At 37.0% G+C, this 19,851-nt stretch overlaps 1 protein-coding gene across 2 annotated transcripts in view; it reads left to right on the forward strand.

Moving 5' to 3' along the window:
• SMARCC1 (SWI/SNF related, matrix associated, actin dependent regulator of chromatin subfamily c member 1) overlaps positions 1-19,851 on the forward strand; it is a 124,747-nt gene that overhangs the window by 44,403 nt on the left and 60,493 nt on the right. For both annotated transcript variants that reach the window (XM_044933790.1, XM_025272391.2), the window contains exons 11-19: positions 1,486-1,610; positions 2,737-2,796; positions 7,520-7,557; positions 10,113-10,234; positions 13,354-13,425; positions 14,119-14,232; positions 14,792-14,945; positions 15,828-15,941; positions 17,747-17,806. In XM_044933790.1, coding sequence (XP_044789725.1) covers positions 1,486-1,610; positions 2,737-2,796; positions 7,520-7,557; positions 10,113-10,234; positions 13,354-13,425; positions 14,119-14,232; positions 14,792-14,945; positions 15,828-15,941; positions 17,747-17,806 — 859 coding nt within the window. The remainder of the gene's footprint in view (positions 1-1,485; positions 1,611-2,736; positions 2,797-7,519; positions 7,558-10,112; positions 10,235-13,353; positions 13,426-14,118; positions 14,233-14,791; positions 14,946-15,827; positions 15,942-17,746; positions 17,807-19,851) is intronic.

Genomic DNA, 19,851 nt, shown 5'->3' on the forward strand with positions numbered 1-19,851 from the left:
CAGAACCAAAATGTTATGTCCAGGAAGCTCACGGTGGTGGCATTTAGCCTCTACTGTAAGTATTGTTGTTTATAGTCACCTAGTCATGTCCAACTCTTTTGTGATCTCATGGACTGTAGCCTGCCTACCTCCTCTGTTCATGGGATTTCCCAGCAAGACTATTGGATTAGGTTGCCATTTCCTTCTCCAGGAATCTTGCCAACCCAGGGATTGAACCCGCATCTCTTGCTTTGGCAGGTGGGTTTTTTACCATTGAGCCACCAGGGAAGTGTCATTCTTTTGAGTATAAAACCCACCACATTGACGTTCCCCAAATAAATGTATGCATCTGCCTTCTAATGAGCAGGACTTTGCTCGTTTAAATTCCCCCTTAGAAAACTCTATCTAATGAAAACATCTTGAAACCTGTTTTCCTAACACTTGTTATATTCATCTTCCTTGCATCTTTTCTTGCTTTTAAAGTATTTGATCTGTCTGCCCCCTTTAATTTCATAGGCTTAAAATTTTTTCCTATAATTTTTATTTTAAAAATTATTTTACACTCTATACCTTAGTCTCACCTGTGCCAACACATTGTCGCTATAGAAAGAGAGCTGTGTGCATTCTCTCAGCAGTGTGAGGAATCTTCACTCTATTTCTCCATTCTCATTTCCTTGTCAGTATATTCTAAAGTATTATCCCAAAACAGAAATTTTTTTTTTCTTATGCTTTTACTCATCCTGAAACATAGCCAACTTTTTAGTGAATTGTTTTAGTTCCCAAGGTTTAGCTTAACTGCCATTTGATCTAACTCTCTGAGGGTGGTTTTTTTTTTTTTGGTCCTTGTATTCCTTTTTTTGTGTCAATACACATCACCTTAAATGAGGTAGTTCCTGTAATTCTTCAAGATAAGGAATCAGTCCATTCTTGTGTGAACTTTAAATAGGCTTTCTTGTGTGTGTTAGTTTTAAAAATAGATGTTGATTTGCTTGAATTGATGAAAGAGCAATGGCAGTTTTTACAAATTTAAATGTTAGTAGTGCCTTTAGTGATTTTACTTTGCAGTTCCTGGTGTTTGGATGATACAGAGAGCCAGGAAGAATACAAAAAACAAACAAACCAAAAGAAAAAAAACCCAAACCACCCACGTAGTTGTATATATCTTTGAGAAAATTTCTTGTGTGATTCTTTATGATCTTTAAAATACTTGCTGTATTTCCAAAGCAAAGTTTTTTTTGCTACACTGATATAATTGCCTTTTAGGATACTGTCTCCAGTTTGAATTGTAGGATTTCTGTGGCCATTTCTTATGCACTGTAATTTTTATTTTCCTCTTGACAGGTTAGATGTAATTTGGGGAATGTATCTAATTTGTTTGGATTTATGTTTGTTTCTTAAAGTGATTCTGAGCATAGATTCCCAACAATACAGTTCAAATCTCTGAAATTGTTTGCTATAAGTAGCTGTAGTCAGTCTTGTTGTGCTCACATATCTTTTGTGTCTTAGCCAAGCTAGTCTTTATGGGAAGCGGAGAAGTCAGAAAGAGGAAGATGAGCAAGAAGATCTTACCAAGGACATGGAAGACCCAACACCTGTACCCAACATAGAGGAAGTGGTTCTTCCAAAAAATGGTTTGTATCCTTTTGCGTAGACATGGGAATGTTAGCTGTGATTTACTCACTCTCAGCAGTGCCATGGGATGAGTCTCTCTTTGCTGTATGTCCCTAGTTCTCAGTGGAAGTATAAATTGATGAAGCCACTTAACATGATTTGGCTATCTCTTAAATTTAAAAATGGATACATCCAGGGACTTTCCTGGCAGTCCACTGATTAAGACTTTGTGCTTCTAACGCAGGGGGCACGGACAGGTTCAATCCCTAGTCAGGGAACTGAGATTCCTATGCTTGCTGTGTGGTGTGGCCAAAATGAAAAGGTACACATCCAGTAGCAGTCTTAATTTCAGAATCCCTATTAAATAATTGCATGTCTCTGTAAAGATAAGTATAAAAGAATGTTGATTACAGAGAAATGAAAAATTGAAGATAAATAAACTAAGTTTCCGTTGACATAGGGCTAGTTACCTTCTGATCCACTCATGGACACAGAGCCTCTTAAAAATGAAAGAGGACTTCCCTGGTGGTCCAGTGGTTAAGACTCTGTGCTTCCATTGCAGGGGTGCAGGTTTGATCCCTGGTTGAGGAACTAAGATCCTGCATGCCTTGTGGTGCAGCCAAAAGAACAAAAAAAGATGTAACTAAAAATGCATGGAAAGATACATAGGTGCATTATAACATGAGATAAAAAGAATACTAAGGATTAAGCACAGAATGATAACTTTACACCCGTAAGATTTAAAACCCTCGGGATGTTTTTAAGTCTCCACTAATGTGAAAGGTATCAGTGCTCCCTCAATTTGTCTGTCTGAATGAATGGCACACAAATGGGGATGCACAAAAGAATAATAAAACATACTTTTGGTAAAGGGGTTAAAAGGTTCTTTTCAGGGTTTTCTTTGTATTTCTGTATTGTTTACTTCTATGATGACAGAAGAGTTGTGCTTATTTAATTAATACAAAATATAGTCTGTTACTTTGTTGATATTTCTTAGCTGAGCTTAAGATATTTACTTGGAGGTGAGCGTTGAATGACAGTAGAGTTGCCCTGAGATTCATGTATTTTTTAATCTTCTATTCTGTTTTCTTAAAAACAAGTAGAACTTTCCCCTTAAAGCATGATTTTTTTTTTCTTTCTTTCTAGTAAACCCAAAGAAAGATAGTGAAAATACACCTGTTAAAGGAGGAACTGTGGCAGATCTAGGTAAAAATCAAAATCTATAGTTTCATGTTGTTTTGTCTCAGAGATATGTCAGGTCCTTTGAGAATCCTTTCTTTACTAAGAGGTGTCACTTTCAGTTGCTGTGCTTTCCAGCACAGATACTTACTATAGCTAGGTTAGTACCATTGTTGCTTAGTTACCTATTAGGAAATTTAATTTCTTATGGTCCATTCTTTGCATTCTTAACGAATTTCCTTCTCTCAGCATAATGTTTTCTTGCAAACCAGCAAATGTGGTAGTATGATACCTAAATCAGAATATCTGAGTTTTAAGAAAACAATTGTAGTTAATGCACTTTTAATAATCTGCCTGGAATACTTGTTTCATGATATGTGCAAATTGATTATGTCTTCAGAACAAAAATCTGGTAACTGTTAATACTTTGTAAGCCAACAGAAAGTTTCCTTAACAGGATGAAATGAGAGTCACATCATCCTTCTACTGTATTTTCAGGTTATCAAGTACATTTTCACAAGTAAGGTCTAACTCTTGGATGTTCTGTGAGGGTAGAAAAGAGTGTAGTCATTTGTTCCAATTTTTAAAAATAGTTTGAAACATCTTTTTTCATGAAAGTTATATATGAAGTAATGATCTCAATTACTTTGTTCATTTGTGAAAGTCAAAGGGAATCCTAGTATTTTCAGTATATATTAAATTTATGAATTGATGGGATTTTAGACCTAATGGGGATATTCAAGATCTCCTTATGGCTTTACTATCTCCTAGTCAGGTGAATTCTGTATTTCAAATTAATTGCTGTGATTCTTGATGGCAGACATGTGTGGGTGTTTGGGAGTGTTTTTCTACTTCATTTCACTAAATACATCCTGCTTTTTCTGGCTTCAAGCCTGTCATTGGACATCAGTGGATGATTCTGTTTTTGATTATGTTGAAAGTAAAGCAGAAAAGTCTCTTGATGACAGTTTATAGAGAGGTGCTATTAGGTCAACAAAATAAAGTTACTATCAAAATGCTTCTTTCATAGCTGTTTTTAACATTAGTAACAATATAGATTTTAAATAGCTAGTAATAATTTTCATTATCCATAAGTTTATATTGTCTGTTTTATAACCATCACTTATCCACTGACCGAAAGGCCAGGAACACAAAAGCTAATGATATACAGTATTTTGTTCTATATTCTCAGTGCTGTGGCAGTGTAAAATATTCTTAAGACTTGAATAATCTTCACTGAGACAGTTTGTTAAACAGAATGCTAGTTTATATTTTAAAACTTAAATCCCAAAAAAGAATTATTCCATAGTTTTAAGGGAGTGGACGATTGTTCTTTTAAAAGTGAGGTGTCTGTTGTAGTATTTTTGTAGTAGACTTTATCGGAGGAGTCAGATTGAAGCCATGGTTAGGGAAGGAATGAGGTCCTGACTGGATAAAGAGTTTTAGTGCTAGGTATAGGAGATCTTCCCTTTATGTTAGTGAGCAGGTAGAGGTCTCAGTCAGGAGGGCTGTGCTTGCGGATGCTGCTGACCATAACTGAAGGGTTTGACTCTTTGGAATCTGAAGTTTTTGTCCTGACTTTTCATCCACGGACCAACAGGCTTACCAAGGATCATTTAAGCATTTGACTTTCTGCATTGGCTATAACCTGACTGATCCATCAACTGGGAATTGTTCAGAGTTGTTCATTGTTTTAACTGATCCATATTTTGCCTTATATGCCACCAAGCTAAGTATACGCAGTCATTTCTTTGTTGAGATCTCTAAAAGGTCAGTATCCAGGGGCTGAGGTGAGAGTGCATGTGTCCATACCTGGCAGGAGGAGAACATTGACTCTGTACCACCATCTAGGAATCAGTATATTGTATTATCAGAAGTATTTCCATTAGGTACCAAGACTCCCTCAAGGACAAAAATCTGTTAAACTGAAATGAAATAGTATAATTTGACCAGAGAGCGATTATTGTACTACCAGCATCTAGTGAGAAGTTGATTATCCTTTGGTTTACTATGACCCAAAGGACAAAGGTTCATTTTTGACAGCTTTACCCAGATTTCTTTCTGTTAGTCACTTCCTCTGAAAAAATAGTCCCTGTGCAGAGTAGGAGGACTAATGTTGGTAATACTGTAACTTACCACACTGCTTCTTTGTGGCTATTTGTTTCTAACTTAAAAATCAAGGAACAATGTCCATCTTTATGTTACATGAGTACATGTCAGGTGTCATTCTATAAATGTTTGCATTTTTGCATAAAACCATGTTAGCCCCAATTTATTGATTAGGAAATGAAGGCTTCTGAGGTTCAGGAACATTCCTAAGCGCACAGCTACTAAGAGAGCACAGATCCAGATCCAGGTCTTTGGGTAGTGCAGCGCTTTGTCTCACTGCACTCTGCTCATTTCTTTCAGCCTCTCTCTCATGCTCGCTCGTCTTTCAGTTTTGTGAAGTCATCAGGTACATCCCCATCTGAGGCCCTTTGATTTGGCTTCTTTCCCTCTGTGAAATGCTTGCTTTGTCCTTCTCTCAAGTTTTAGCTTAAATGTCACCTTTTCAGAGAGGCTTCCCGGTATATGGGCTCTGAAAGATCTACCCACTCAATTCCTCTCTGAAATACATTGTTTTTATTTTCTGTATAGCAGTTGTTAGCATTCGGTATCTTTTATTTTCTCTTCAGTCTCCTACCACTCATAACTGGAATGTAAGCTCCATAAATACAGGGGATTTTTCTTTTTCATCATTGTGTCTTTAGCATTTGGACAGTGGCTGGTGCGTAATAGATAATAAATAAAATTAAATGTTGGAACGCTAGTTCCTTATTACCTGTTAAAATACTATATTTATATCATCTACAGGATGTATTTATATCCTCTAAAGTAGGGGTTGGCAAACTTTTTTTCTAAAAAGGGCCAGATAATAAATATTTTAGGCATTCTGGTACAACTAGTCAAGTTTGCCATTATAATGCAGGTGCAGCCATCCATAATATATAAACAAATAATCATGGCTTATTCCAATAAAACTTTTATTTATGGACACTGAAATTTGAATTTCAGTTAATTTTTTAAATTTCATCATTCAAAAATGCAAAAATCACTCTTGACTTACAGGTGAGATAGGAATCCCCAAGACCATGCCCAGGTTTGGAGATTCTCTGGAAGGACTGGTGGAACTCAGCATTTAGTTGTACCCTCCGCTGACATATATCAGAGCGACATAGGCAGCATGAACAGATCGTAAGGGAAGATGACACAGGCAGTCTGCATGCAGGCTTCCTCCCGTGCGCTCGCTCACCTGAGGGGTCGCACGGAGTACACTCTTCCTGTGGCAGCACGCGTGCAGTGTTTCCAGCCACAGAAGCCCCTTTGAGAGTCCAAGATCGTTGTTCTTATTGGTCATGTACGGTACCCTCTGCCTAAAACACACCAAAATTTCACACTACAGAAATTCATCACAAGCTGTGTTGTGCCACAGTCTAGGCGCAGTGCACCACCCTTCCTATCAGTTAACTAGGAACACACCAAGTCGCTTCCCCAGATTCCCTACAGAAACAAGCAGTGGGCCATATTTAGCCTGTGGGCTAGAGATCCTGACCCCTAGTCTGAGCAGTTTATTTAGTGCTTTTCTTTTTTTTTTTTTTTTAACAGTGACAAACTTTATTATCTTGGGTTCCAAAATCACTGCAGATGGTGACTGCAGCCAGGGAATTAAAAGACACTTGCTCCTTGGGAGAAAACCTACGATCAACCTAGACAGCATATTAAAACACAGAGATATTACTTTGCCAACAAAGGTCCATCTAGTCAAAGCTATGGTTTTTCCAGTAGTCACGTATGGATGTGAGAGTTGGACCGTGAAGAAAGCTGTTATGCTATGCTAAGTCACTTCAGTCATGTCCGACTCTGTGTGACCGCTAGACGGCAGCCCACCAGGCTTCCCCGTCCCTGGGATTCTCCAGGCAAGAACACTGGAGTGGGTTGCCATTTCCTTCTCCATATTTAGTGCTTTTCAAGTAGCAGATTCTTAGAAATATTTGCTCAATGAATAATGGCAAAATACTGAAAAGATGGCTTCCTTGTATTCTCTTTCAGCTTTACAGTGCTTCATCACTGCCAAGACTTAGAATAATTATATTAAAAATAAAAATATTACAGGAAGTTAATAACGTAATTATTTGTGCCGTAACCTCTTACCCTTTCCACTGTGGAAATTTATCTGCCTTTCTGCTATGGAAGTCAGCTATTTAAATTATACATGGATTTGCCTCTGTTCTTTTGCAAGGCTAGCATTTAGGTCCTGGAGTCCCTATCCTCAGAAGGTATATAAATACTCTTACCAGAACTTTGTCCTTAGGGATTGATTATCACCTCCTTCTTACTCTGCATTCTTTATTCATTTCCTCTGGGATCTGAAATGTCATTACTTCATTTCACTGAACTTCAGGAGGCTGGAGCCCTAATCAAGTCCCTTACCTGTTATTAAGTAAGATTGTGACTAAGATTGTAGGCCAAGCAGTAATTAATTATAAATTCCCTATTGTTGGAAATCTAATGATTTGTGCTTTGAATTTTTACTCACCTCTATGCTCCTGTGTACAGATCTCATTTACTGAATTATTCACAGTGAATTTGCTTTAATAATGCTCTCCTTTTTGCCTTGTCTCTGTCCAGTATCATTTCCTTAAACCTTAAAGTTTCCAAGTAATCCAAAGAGCATTTACCTGTTAAATCAATTCCGTGTTTGATTTTGCAGATGAGCAGGATGAAGAAACAGTCACGACAGGAGGAAAGGTAATGATTTATTTAGTTAGGCCTGGTGCAGTGGTAACTCTTAAGGGTCCTGTGTGTTCAGCAGTAGACATACTGAACTACAAGTGTCCTTAGAAATATTCTGAGATCCTTCTGATTTTTAAAATTTTTGTTTAAAACCCCTACCCCCCCCCCCCCCAAATAGTTTGTCTTTCTTGACCCCCTACAGTGTTATCAGGAGGAATTGCCATTCTCCCAGGTCAGCATTTCTCATATACTGTGGTTTCTGGTTCCATTTCTCTCCTGGTTTCATGTGAATAATCAGCTGCACAGTGTTCCAGGTGAGCAGGGACAGTGCCTTGCTTTGATTTTCTCACTCCCATTTCTGTTAGTGCAGCCCCAGTCCACGACTGATGAAGCTTTTGATCATACTCTTTACCTCTTTTGAGTTTTACAGTTACTTCATGTTTCATCGGTTCTGCTCTGGAGACATAAGAATAATTAAGCTCTTGGATGATGTTGGATTTCAGGCAGGGTTTGCTTCTCTTTAAATAAATGGCCCCACTATTTATTCAGGCTGTAATCTGTGTTAAGATGTGTAACTAATCCTTAATCTCCTTGAAATAACTTCCTTAATGCTGGAAATGAATAGTTCTTTTTTTTCTTTTTCAGTGAGTCAGAGAACTTCCCCATAGTGACATTTACTGTTTTTTATACATTCATGAAATGAAAATATTCATGACAGGATTTCAAGGAAAAGTATTTCAAGAAACTCTTGTGTAGATGGCTTTTTAACTGGATCGTTCTTACGATTTTTTCTTTGAAATCAAACTTCTGTATTCAGAGAAGTATTCTGTATTCATCAACTTATTAACATTTATGAATATTACGCTTGTGAGGAGATGTCATCATTTAGAGTATATAGTATTGTGTGGTAGTCAAAGAGAGCAAAATACAAGCCAAAGAATCTCCCACATTTTTAACATCAAGAAAGAGTAATTTTGAAACTGTGGACAAGTTTTTTGTATAACTTAAAGCTAAGACAGTTAGAGGTGGTTATTCCAGTAACTGTTCCCACAGTGTCATTCTGCTATTTTCCTCATTGAGATGATTAAACTCTAGACTGTCAGCTTTTATTCATTTCAGTGCCAGCCTTTCCCTGCTTTTCCTCAAGAAAATTTTCTGAATTGAATCACATTTAATTTGTAAAACCTGTGGCACAAAAGCAACTTAATCATAAGCATGGTTTTCACTAGCTTCCCTGCTTTGGGAAATAAAATTTCTTACCTTTGTAATCAGTATTAACACTTTTGCTTTAACATTATTTAAGTAACAACCAGTTTCCTTAGTGCTTTCATACTTTAAATTTTTTTTGATATTCATTGATCTTAAGGAAACTATTGTCTTAAGTTTCTAGCACTAACTAGATCCTTACCAGGAAATATAGGTTGAATTACCTTAAATGTAGAAATTAAACTCTGGAACCATTATAAAAGAATATGATTCAAAACTTGAGTGCTTTCTTAAAAGAGTTTCATAAGGTTAAAACAGTAAAAGCACCACAGATAAAAGGTTAATAGAAATAACCCTATACAGTTTGAAAACACCTCAGTGTCAAAAAATTTATTTCCTATAGTATCTTGATAAAAACATTTAATGTGAAGTTAATTATAAGGAATCATTGAGTTAAATAGAGATTGGAACATACTCTACAAGCCATCGTAAAACTCCTTCTCCTCCTTGCAAAAGGAAGAGGAGGTTAAAGGAGACCAAAGAGATGTATCTGGACTCCATGATCAGGTTCTGATTTGGGGAGAAAAATCTGTAATAGACATTTCTGGGACACTTGGATCCATTTGAATATAAACTATATGTTAAATGATATTATTTAAAAGTGATTATTGTAGTATAAAAGTATTCTTTTGTTTTGACCTAGTGCAGTGGTATTTGCAATTACTATTAGCAAAGCCAGGTTTTTAGGTGAATTCATTTGTAAAACCTCCATAAATATGATAAAAGCCAGCTAGTTTCCGGCATGAGAATGGTTAACAGTGCAGGCCCTCCAGCTGGATTTTCTGAAACTTTGTCCTGTTGATGTCGTTAGCTCTGTACATCATTTTCTCATCCACAGAAGAGATGATAAATAGTACCTGCTGTTACTGTGAGGAGTAAGTGAGGTAATGCACATATAGCTGTTGGTGGATGCTTAATACTCAGTCTTTGAAATTGGAGAAACTTTATCATTAGGTTTTACTAGTGTCATTGAGCTAACCTCCTTATAAATTGAGAACTAGTCATTTAGATTTCTGATCCTAGGATTAGGGAAAACTAGACAAATACGATGCAGGCTACTGTGGAAAAAGTTTCAGGCCGCCTTTGAGTTGATTCCCCGATCTGTTCAAAAGGAGGAATAAAATCTGCTCTCTCATCTGGACATCTTTTGAAGGTACCTTTAAAAACTGTGAAAAGCTATTTCTCCTTGACATTTGTTTTCCTAGTCCTTGAAATTGGATCAGCTAGCTGCATTTTCTGTAAACTGCTGTCAGAAGTTTGAAAGCTATTCCTTATGTCTCTCAACTTTGGCTTATTTTCTGTAGGAAGATGAAGATCCTGGCAAAGGTGATCAGAGTAGATCCCTTGACCCTGGTGAAGATAATGTGACTGAGCAGACCAATCACATTATTATTCCTAGCTATGCATCGTGGTTTGATTATAACTGGTGAGTGTGTGCTTATATCTGTGAACTTGGCACTGAGGAGTGGGGACACTTGCCTTGAAACAGTACTGTGCTCTTCTGCCCAAGTCCTCTCATCGGTAATCCCTATCACGCTAGATGATGGGGGATGGAAAGTTATTTTAACTCTGGAATGTGTTCTTTTAGTTGTTTTAACTTAGGGATAGAAACTAGATTATGTTGTAACTTAGGGTTATCAAATTTTATAAACTTAAGCCTAACTCATTTGGCGTCAGTTTTAGTTCAGACAGGCAAAGGCTTGAGTATTTAATTATTATAAAATACTGATGTTTATTATATGATTTTTAAACAGATTTTTAAAAAATAATTTTGTGTATGTAATTTTGGCTGTGCTGCTTCTTCATTGCCATGCAGTCTCTTCTCTAGTTGAAATGAGCAGGGGCCGCTATCCGGTTGTGGGATGCAGGCTTCTTATTTGCAGTGGCTTCTCTTGTGGTGGAGCATGGGCTCTAGGGTGCACGGGCTTCAGTACTTGTGGCACACAGGATCAGTAGTCGTACTTTCCTGGACTCTGAGTAACAGAGTGGAGGCTCAGTAGTTGTGGCTCATGGGCTTAATTGCTCTTGTGAGATCTTCCTGGACCAGGGATGCAGACCCCATCTTCTGCATTGGCAGGTGGATTCTTTACCACTGAGCCACCAGGGAAGCCCTGTGATTTTTAAATGTTACGGAAATACATAAAGAAAAACTCCTCTGACTACCCAGTCATGGCTTTATGTTAACGGGAAACAGGAGCTCTTTCACATATAAACCCTGGCATGTAAAAGAGTTGAAGAAAACACCCATCTCAGCATCCTCCTTGTCATTTACCACAACCACTGTGGCATCCTTGGAACATGGATGGAAATAAATGCAGACCTAGATATCTTACTTCTTGATTACTTTTGAAGTGTAACTGTTTCATATCAGGCTGATTTTTGTTTGACAGTTTTTTATTTTAAAATAAATGTACCAGAACTCTAAATAGATTAGTTTCTTTAAGGTCCTTTCATTGGAAGACTGTATACTTAGTCTAGTGATGCCACCCTCACTCTGAATCTCTTCGTCCTGTTTGGATATTTTGCCTGCTTTCAACGGTTTTTGTGTCATTTTTAAGGATATATGTGCCTGTATATCTTTATATACATATATATGTGTGTGTGTATGTGTATACATATATTTATACACACATACACCTGAATACATATCTATAAAACCACCTTAAAAGAATAGGGTGGATGGTCCGCTTGAGTCATACCTTCTTTTTTTCCCCAAACCAGAAGGTATGGTCTCTACTGGTGAGACTTTTCAGCATACTTTTTAAAACTTAACTCTTCATGCTGTTTCTCAATGTTATGAATAAGTGGAAGCTGAAACAGAATAAGTAAATAGCTCTACTTTGAAGGTCAGTCTTCGTTACATTCATTATGATGTTAAATGAGTTTTAAATTTGGAAGATTCAGAATGGTTTGAGAAACTAGCATTCGCCTCTCAAAAAAGGAGAAAGTCATAACAGTAAATAACTTTGTATGTTTTTATAGGTTCCAGAAACACTTCCATTTGCATGTCACAAAGTGTGCTATTAGAAGGACAGTAGAGGTATTAGTTATATCCCTGTTTATAGACGAGCTAACTGCTGTCTCAGTTGAGGTGTTTCAGTTGCAGGGTTGATCATTGGAAGAACTCAGGCTTTCTAATTCTGGATACCACTCCTTCCACTACTTGACTCATTCACATAACCTAAGGAATCGGCTGCCAGTACTTCAGACATAGATTTTGAAAAAGAAAGTGTTTGTGATTACATACGCTTATGTGTTTTGTTCTTGGTGAAATTGTTTTTTTGGCTTCTTCCTAACCTGTAACATCAGAGTATATTAGAACCAGTTTGTAATTACTTACAGTTACTCTTTTTATAGTAAAAATATATACTGGAATTTCATTATACTAGATCTATGGAACATATTTGAACTTAGAAACTATCTTCCTAGATGTTTCCAGGTGATTTTGTTTATAGTATTTGGTAATATTCATTTCAAATAATTTAAATGTTAGCAAATAAAGAAAGAGTGAATGCTTTTATTTGTATTCACAGACTGTTGATTTGCTTTTTCCCATGCAATCTCTGTACATGGAAAGCCACTGAGAAACTAAAATGTATCATCTGGAAAAACGCTGGTGCATGCGTAGTCTTGTCCGGCTCTTTGCAGTCCTGTAACCTGCCAGACTACTCAGTCCATGGACTTTCTCTAGGCAAGAATAATGGAGTGGTTGCCATTTCCTCCTCCAGGGGCTCTTCCTAACCCAGGGATTGAATCTGTTTCCTGCATTGGCAGGCGGGTTGTTTACCACTGAGCTGCCATTAATGTCTAAACTTCTGTGCTAGATGTACAGTTGGTTCATTTGTAGAATGTTTTGGGCCTGATTCATTTTACATGGTTTCTACAGTGCTTATCACCTGTAACATTTTATAAAATTACCAGTGCTTTTATTTAAATGTTAAAAATTAGTGCTGTGATCTTTTTAAAAGTAGTAAGTCACTAAACTCTATTAAAAAATTAAGTTCACTTCAGAGTTTCCGAGGACTGGTTAGAAATGTGCACTAATGTTGAATCTGAGAAACTGATCATTGTCAATTCCACTGTCTTTTGGTTATTCATTTCACCAATTTGTTGCCATACCAGTTACTGTGATTTTTGTCCTACGATTTCCAAAGAACTCCTTGTATCTTCTGGCTCTTCATCTAGTTATGGTATGTTAGGACAATTCCATAAAATCTAAAGCCTTCAGTGTGTTGGTAGAAATTTTTGAGTTTGGTTATGTGAATAGAAAGACTGTAGAAAGACTGTAGTTAAAGTATTAGAGGTGAGGAAGGGAAATCGTTTTTTAACTTTATTTAACTTCTTAGTATACATTATATTTTCTTTAGTTTTATTTTTACATACTGTTAATACATAGGAACTTGTGCAGGCCAATTAAATTTTGCAAGTAGTGCTCAGTTTTTGGTTTTATCCATTTTTACTTTGAAAATTAAACAAGCTTAACTCAGATTTCAGGATTTTGCTTTTCTAAGAGGACTCTTAATTGTTTCTCTCTTTTCTCTTCAGTATTCATGTGATTGAACGGCGTGCTCTTCCTGAGTTTTTCAATGGAAAAAACAAATCCAAGACCCCAGAGATGTGAGTGAAATGTAAAGATGTGATCCGGATACTGATAGTTATTTTAATGGGATCAGTATTTAGAAAACCTGACTATTTGGATGTGTTTGGCAGGGGCTTCTTAAAGCACTCTTCTTAGTTAATCTTTGCTAATGTCAGAGTCACCACACTGTGCTGAATTCTAGCTCCACTGACTAGCCTTGTGGTCTGGGCACAAATTCTTTAATCTTCATCTGTAATTGGAATAATAATAGATCCTACCTTATAGAGAGATTGTGAGGATTATATGTGTTACCACACAAAAAGTGCTTAGACCTAAGGCTGGCACACAATAAATTCTAGGTATAGTGTAGTGTAGTTAGGGAGATAGCCTGAGTAACCAAGTGTTATTTGCAAATTTTGCAGGCAGCTAAGGATTTATTGATTCACCTCTGTGACCAAGGTTATGCTTCTTTTACTTCACATTAACTTCATCACATTACTCTATTGTACTTATTGTTACATGTTAGCAGACAGTTGTTTTGTGTTTTAGGGATTCTTAACCTGAGTTGCATGCATGACTGTTAATAGTCAGTACAATATCACTCTGATTTATTGGCCTGTTTTAACTTTTTGGTGTATTTGCCAGAAGAATGTGAAACTACTTTGCTCTATAAGTTACTGTTTTTGAAAGGATGTGTGTTCACCTTAACGAATTCGGCCATTACTTTTTAGATACTTGGCATATCGAAATTTCATGATTGACACATACCGCCTAAATCCCCAAGAATATTTAACCAGCACTGCTTGTCGGAGGAACTTAACTGGAGATGTGTGTGCTGTGATGAGGTAAAAATGTCTGGACTTTTTCTCAGATATTTCACTGCAGATGGTTAGTGGTACTTCGCTAATGTTAGGCTGATTAAACTGGATGTTTTCTTGGTTAATAAAATACCTAAAGTAGCATCTTTTTTTTAAATTCACATTTTACATCTTTTAATCATAAACTGACCACAGAGAGTGGGTTAGGGTGGGGAGTGAATAAGTTCTGTGCCCTAAATCTGTCTAAAGAAAAGAAAAAAAAAGTAGATTTCCATTTGTGAGTTTGGTTTATGTGTGAGTTCTTTCACCGTGGACCTATACAGGCATGTATTTGTTCTCATTTCTGTGGTTGAAAAGATTAGGCTTTCTACTTGGTTTGGGGGTGCTATATTATTAACATTATTTTGAGTTTGTAGAGACTGTCTCTCAAACCAAAACTGTCGGTTACTTTGTGAAGGTTCATAACCTGCAAAAGAATGTGTTTACTTGTTTTCTTGGTTTGTTTTTTTAATGAAATGTGATGATGGTTAGGAAGATGATGAGGTACATTCTCTAGATTTTTAACTTTCAGATGTTTATCCTTCAGGGTTCATGCCTTTTTAGAACAGTGGGGGCTTGTTAATTACCAAGTGGATCCAGAAAGTCGACCCATGGCAATGGGGCCTCCTCCAACTCCTCATTTCAATGTGTTAGCTGATACCCCCTCGGGGCTTGTTCCTCTACATCTTCGATCACCTCAGGTAAATTAATACCACCTATTCTTCAGGTCTGGTGGTTCAGATGGTGAAGAATCTGCCTGCATTTCAGGAGACCAGGGTTTGATCCCTGTGTCCAGAAGATCCCCAGAGAAGGAAATGGCAACCCACTCTAGTATTCTTGCCTGAAAAATCTCATGGACAGAGGAGCCTAGTGGGCCAAAATCCATGGGGTCGCAAAGGAGTCGGACACAACTGAGTGACTAACAGTTTCAGTTTTCATTCTTCAGGTCTGGGTAGTAACAGACAACCATTTCTAGTATTTGTATTCAGGAATTACTGTTATAGTCATATAATTGTGCTGTCTCTTAGCTGGTAGGTTGTGTTTGTTTTTATCTGTTGTAAAAGTTTGAGTCCATAAGAATGTTTTATGTTTTAAGATAATGCTCTCTCCTTAATCCCAAGAGTCTGTGCTTTATCTTATCATGTTACAGATTTACTTTCATAACTCATGACTCCTTTATCACCTCTGCCATCAAAGACAGTAATCAAGAAGCAGACTGTTTAAATTGTTTAGAACTTCTTCCCTTTCCTTAACATTTGGAAAGTGGACATCTGTGCACACGTTCTTGAAAAGATAATTATGTCAATCGGATTATGTGTATCATTCTATTGGAATAACACAAAGGAATTGCCCCCACTGTGCAACATTAAATAAAATTTGTTTGTTGTCTCTATGACTTAAGAGAGGCAAAAAAAAGTTTCTTATATGTTGAAATTTTGTTAGTTTAGCAAAGGTTTTTTTTTTTTTTTGTAGAATCTCCACCAGGAGTCATTTAAGTGCCAGTATTAAACAGCCTTAAAAACTTCTGTCCCCTTGACTTTGTAGAGGTTAGTACAGCCATTTATTGTTTATTTGACTCATAGATTCCTGCTGCTCAGCAGATGTTAAATTTTCCTGAGAAGAACAAGGAAAAACCAATTGATTTGCAGAACTTTGGTCTTCGTACTGACATCTACTCCAAGAAAACCTTAGCAAAGGTAAGGATTTTTTGATAGGGACATATGGACTACAATCTAGCATATCCTAATTTTCCTTTTTACTTCTAAGAAGCAGCATTTTCTGTAAGAAACTTGCTTTACTTTCTGTAGGGTAAGAAGGTGAGCTTTCTTCATAAATCTGATGGCATTTTTTAGAAGTCACTATATGGTATGGTTAGAAGATAGATATATAAAAGTAACTTTGATTAATATGTTAAAGAAAATTAGGGGAAAATGGAAAATTTCAACAGAGAATGTGAATATATAAAAAGAATGAAATACCTATTGAACAGTTAAAACCATACCTGAAATTAACCCATTGGATGGGTTTAACAGAGGACTGGACACAGCCAAAGATAGGATAGATATATTGAAACACCAAGAGAAAAAATGGTTGAAGTTGAGGGAACAGGACAAAGAGAAAAGAATGCAAGAGACACATGAGATATGGTCAGAAGAATGATTCATTTATCATTAATAGAGACCCATAAGGGGAGAGATAGTGGCACAGAACTGATATTTGAAAGTGTAAGGGTTAAAAATTTTCCATAACTAATGAAAAAATAACAATGCCCAGAATAAGAGAGATTGAATACAGAGAAAAGCATACTTGGGCATTTGATGTTTAAACTCTAAAAGTTGATATGTTAAAGCAACCAAGGAGAGTGGGAGTGGAAGTGGGCACATTAAAGTCAATGGCACAATGATAAAACTGATGTCTGCCTTTTCAGCAGAAATGACAGAAGCCAGAGGACAACGTAAAAATATTTTTAAATGCTGAAAGGGAAACTGTCTCTCTGAAATTCTGTATTCAATAGAAATACTTTTCAAAATTGAGAGTACAGTAAAGACCTTCACAGACATTCGAAAGGTGGAACTAGCTCAAGGTGTAGGAAAGCTGAAGGAAATTCTTTAAGTTGAAGGGTAGTGATTCCAAGTGGAAGCACATGATGGTTAGGAAGGAATAAAGACCATAGGAACAGTTATACTGAATTGCATGTTAATGGTTTTAATGTTTTAATTGAGCAGCAGAGATTGTCAAATTAGATGAAAAATCAAGAACATATATTGTCTGAGACACTCAAAATATAAAGACATATACTGAATGAAAATGAATGGGAAAGACATACCTTCTAAGCAAAAGAAAGCCAAAATCACTATATTAATATTTATAAACATAGACATCAAAACAAGTTGTTTTACCAGAAGTAAATAGAGGCATCTCATAATGATAAAGTATTAATCAAGAGGACACAAACTCACTTGTAAGTTATCAAAGATTCTCATGAAAAAAGTGATTTGGAGTTTAGGGAGTCACTTGGAGATTTTATTAATCAAGAGATGTTAAATATGAGATATATGAACCTGTTGCAGTTGGAGTAAACTGTCTGCCAGAGTGCCTTATGTGTGGTACAGTTTGTCCTTAAATCTTGGATAAAGTACAGCCTTCAAGGTATACCAAACATTTGTTTTATGTTTTAATATTATAGTGCATCCATAGTATGTGTTAAATTGCTATGCTGTTGTAGATTCAAAAGGTGTTTTTAAATATCAAAGTAGTAGAAATAAGTAGTGTAAGTGATCCATGTCTAAGTAGTCCATGAGTTCTTGGTAGGCAGCAAGAAATCTTTGAAATAAAACAGCCTTTCTCTTGGGAGTTTAAGTTCCATGTTTTATTCCTGTTATTCAGGGACTTATTTTGGTGGTTTGCAGAAAACAGTCCCTGGAACTTAGAAAGGAGCTCTCATGAGCTCCCTATTCAGCCTTTAGGAATGAGTTAAATAGTTTCTGAATTTTTTCTTTAGAGTAAAGGTGCTAGTGCTGGAAGAGAATGGACTGAACAGGAGACTCTGCTACTCTTGGAGGTAAGCACATTAATGGTGGAGCCCCTTTATTCTTATGGGTCCCAAGTTTCTGTGCCTAGCATTTTAAATATACCTTTGAAATTTATCCTAAAAATATTAAATCCATGCAGTGAGTTTTAATAGAATATTCTTGGGCTGTTACAGTTTGTATATCACACTGGCTGTGATATACATATATATAACGTGCTGGCTGTCAGTAGGGGAGATCAAGCTTGGATATGTGTTATTTTGGTGCAGGTTGAGTTTTTTTATTTTAAATCTGTTACTAACAAATATTGAAACTTTGCCAAGGTAGCCTAGATTTCTAACTCTTCCTCCATAATTAGAAGATCTAGCAACTCTGGACCCTTGTTTTCACACGGCAATAATTATCTCCTTGGCCTTGGGTAGCAGATGTTCCTTTGAATTGGGGCATTTCTTCATATCCAGTTTTTCTTAACTTAGACCATGTCAGTCATTGTAGATTAATTCCCTAGAGTTTCTATGCATTTGAGCATACAAACTCCGTATCTCCCAAAAGGATTTCAGAAAAGGGACTGAAAATATCTGCCATTGAAAACATTACCTTGTGAATGAAAAGTGAAGACTGTGATGAATCTGTGATTATACACAATATCTCTGTCCATCAGCACGTTGCTTTTTTCAGTTTGCTTATGTCTTTGGAAATTCTTGCAGATCTCTTAATTGTACTCTGAAGGGTAGGAAAAAGAGAATCTTTGGTTTCATATTAACCATTTTCAGAGGAGAACTGTTTGTCTTCAGTTCAGTTCAGTTGCTCAGTCATGTCTGACTTTTTGCTATCCCATGAACCGCAGCATGCCAGGCCTCCCTGTCTGTCACCAACTCCCGGAGTTTACCCAAACTCATGTCCATTGAGTCGGTGATGCCATCCAACCATCTCATTCCCTGTCGTCCCCTTCTCCTCCTGCCCTCAATCTTTCCCAGCATCAAGGTCTTTTCAAATGAGTCAGCTCTTCGCATCAGGTGGCCAAAGTATTGGAGTTTCAGCTTCAACATCAGTCCTACCAATGAACCCCCAGGACTGATCTCCTTTAGGATGGACTGGTTAGGTCTCCTTGCAGCCCAAAGGACTCTGAAGAGTCTTCTCCAACACCACAGTTCAAAAGCATCAATTCTTCGGTGCTCAGCTTTCTTTATGGTCCAGCTCTCACATCCATACATGACTACTGGAAAAACCATAGCTTTGACTAGATGGACCTGGATTTTCATAATTTGCTTGTCCATTAGGTATATTGTTTTAGTTTATTAGGCAAGTCTGTTACCACCTGGATATGTAGTTAGAAGCAGGAGAAATATCTTAATGGCTTTTTCAGATAATTAGTATTCTTTGATAAAGGCATCTGCCCTCCCACCCCCCCTTTTTTTTAAAAAACATGCTGAAGGTTTGTGGAAATCTTGCATTAAGCAAGTCTGTTGGTGCCATTTTTCCAACAGTATTTGTTCACCTTGTGTCTGTGTCACATTTTGGTAATTCTCAGAATGTTTTAAACTTTTTACTGTTAATTATATATTTTTTACAGTGATCTGTGGTCTTAGATGTTACTATTTCAAAAAGATCATTCACTGAAGGCTCAGATGATGGTTGTGGGCTTCCCTGATAGCTCAGCTGGTGAAGAATCTTCCTCCAATGCAAGAGACCCAGGTTTGATTCCTGGGTTGGGAAGGTGCGCTGGAGAAGGGATAAGGCTACCCACTTAAGTATTCTTGGGCTTCCCTCGTGCCTCAGCTGGTAAAGAATCCGCCTGCTGGGTTCGATTCCTGGGTTGGAAAGATCCCCTGGAGAAGAGGAAAGCTACCCACTCCAGTATTCTGGCCTGGAGAATTCCATGGACTGCATATAGTTCATGGGGTTGCAAAGAATCGGACATGACTGAGTGACTTTTACTTTCAGGTGATAGCTAGCACTTTTTAGTAGCAAAGTATTTTTTTTTAATAATTAATTTATTTTTGTCTGTTCTAGGTCATTATTGCTGTAGGGGCTTTTCTGTAGTTGCAGCAAGTGGGGGCTACTCTTCGTCACACTG

Source organism: Bubalus bubalis, chromosome 21 (assembly GCF_019923935.1).
Source record: "Bubalus bubalis isolate 160015118507 breed Murrah chromosome 21, NDDB_SH_1, whole genome shotgun sequence".
Lineage (NCBI taxonomy): Eukaryota > Metazoa > Chordata > Mammalia > Artiodactyla > Bovidae > Bubalus > Bubalus bubalis.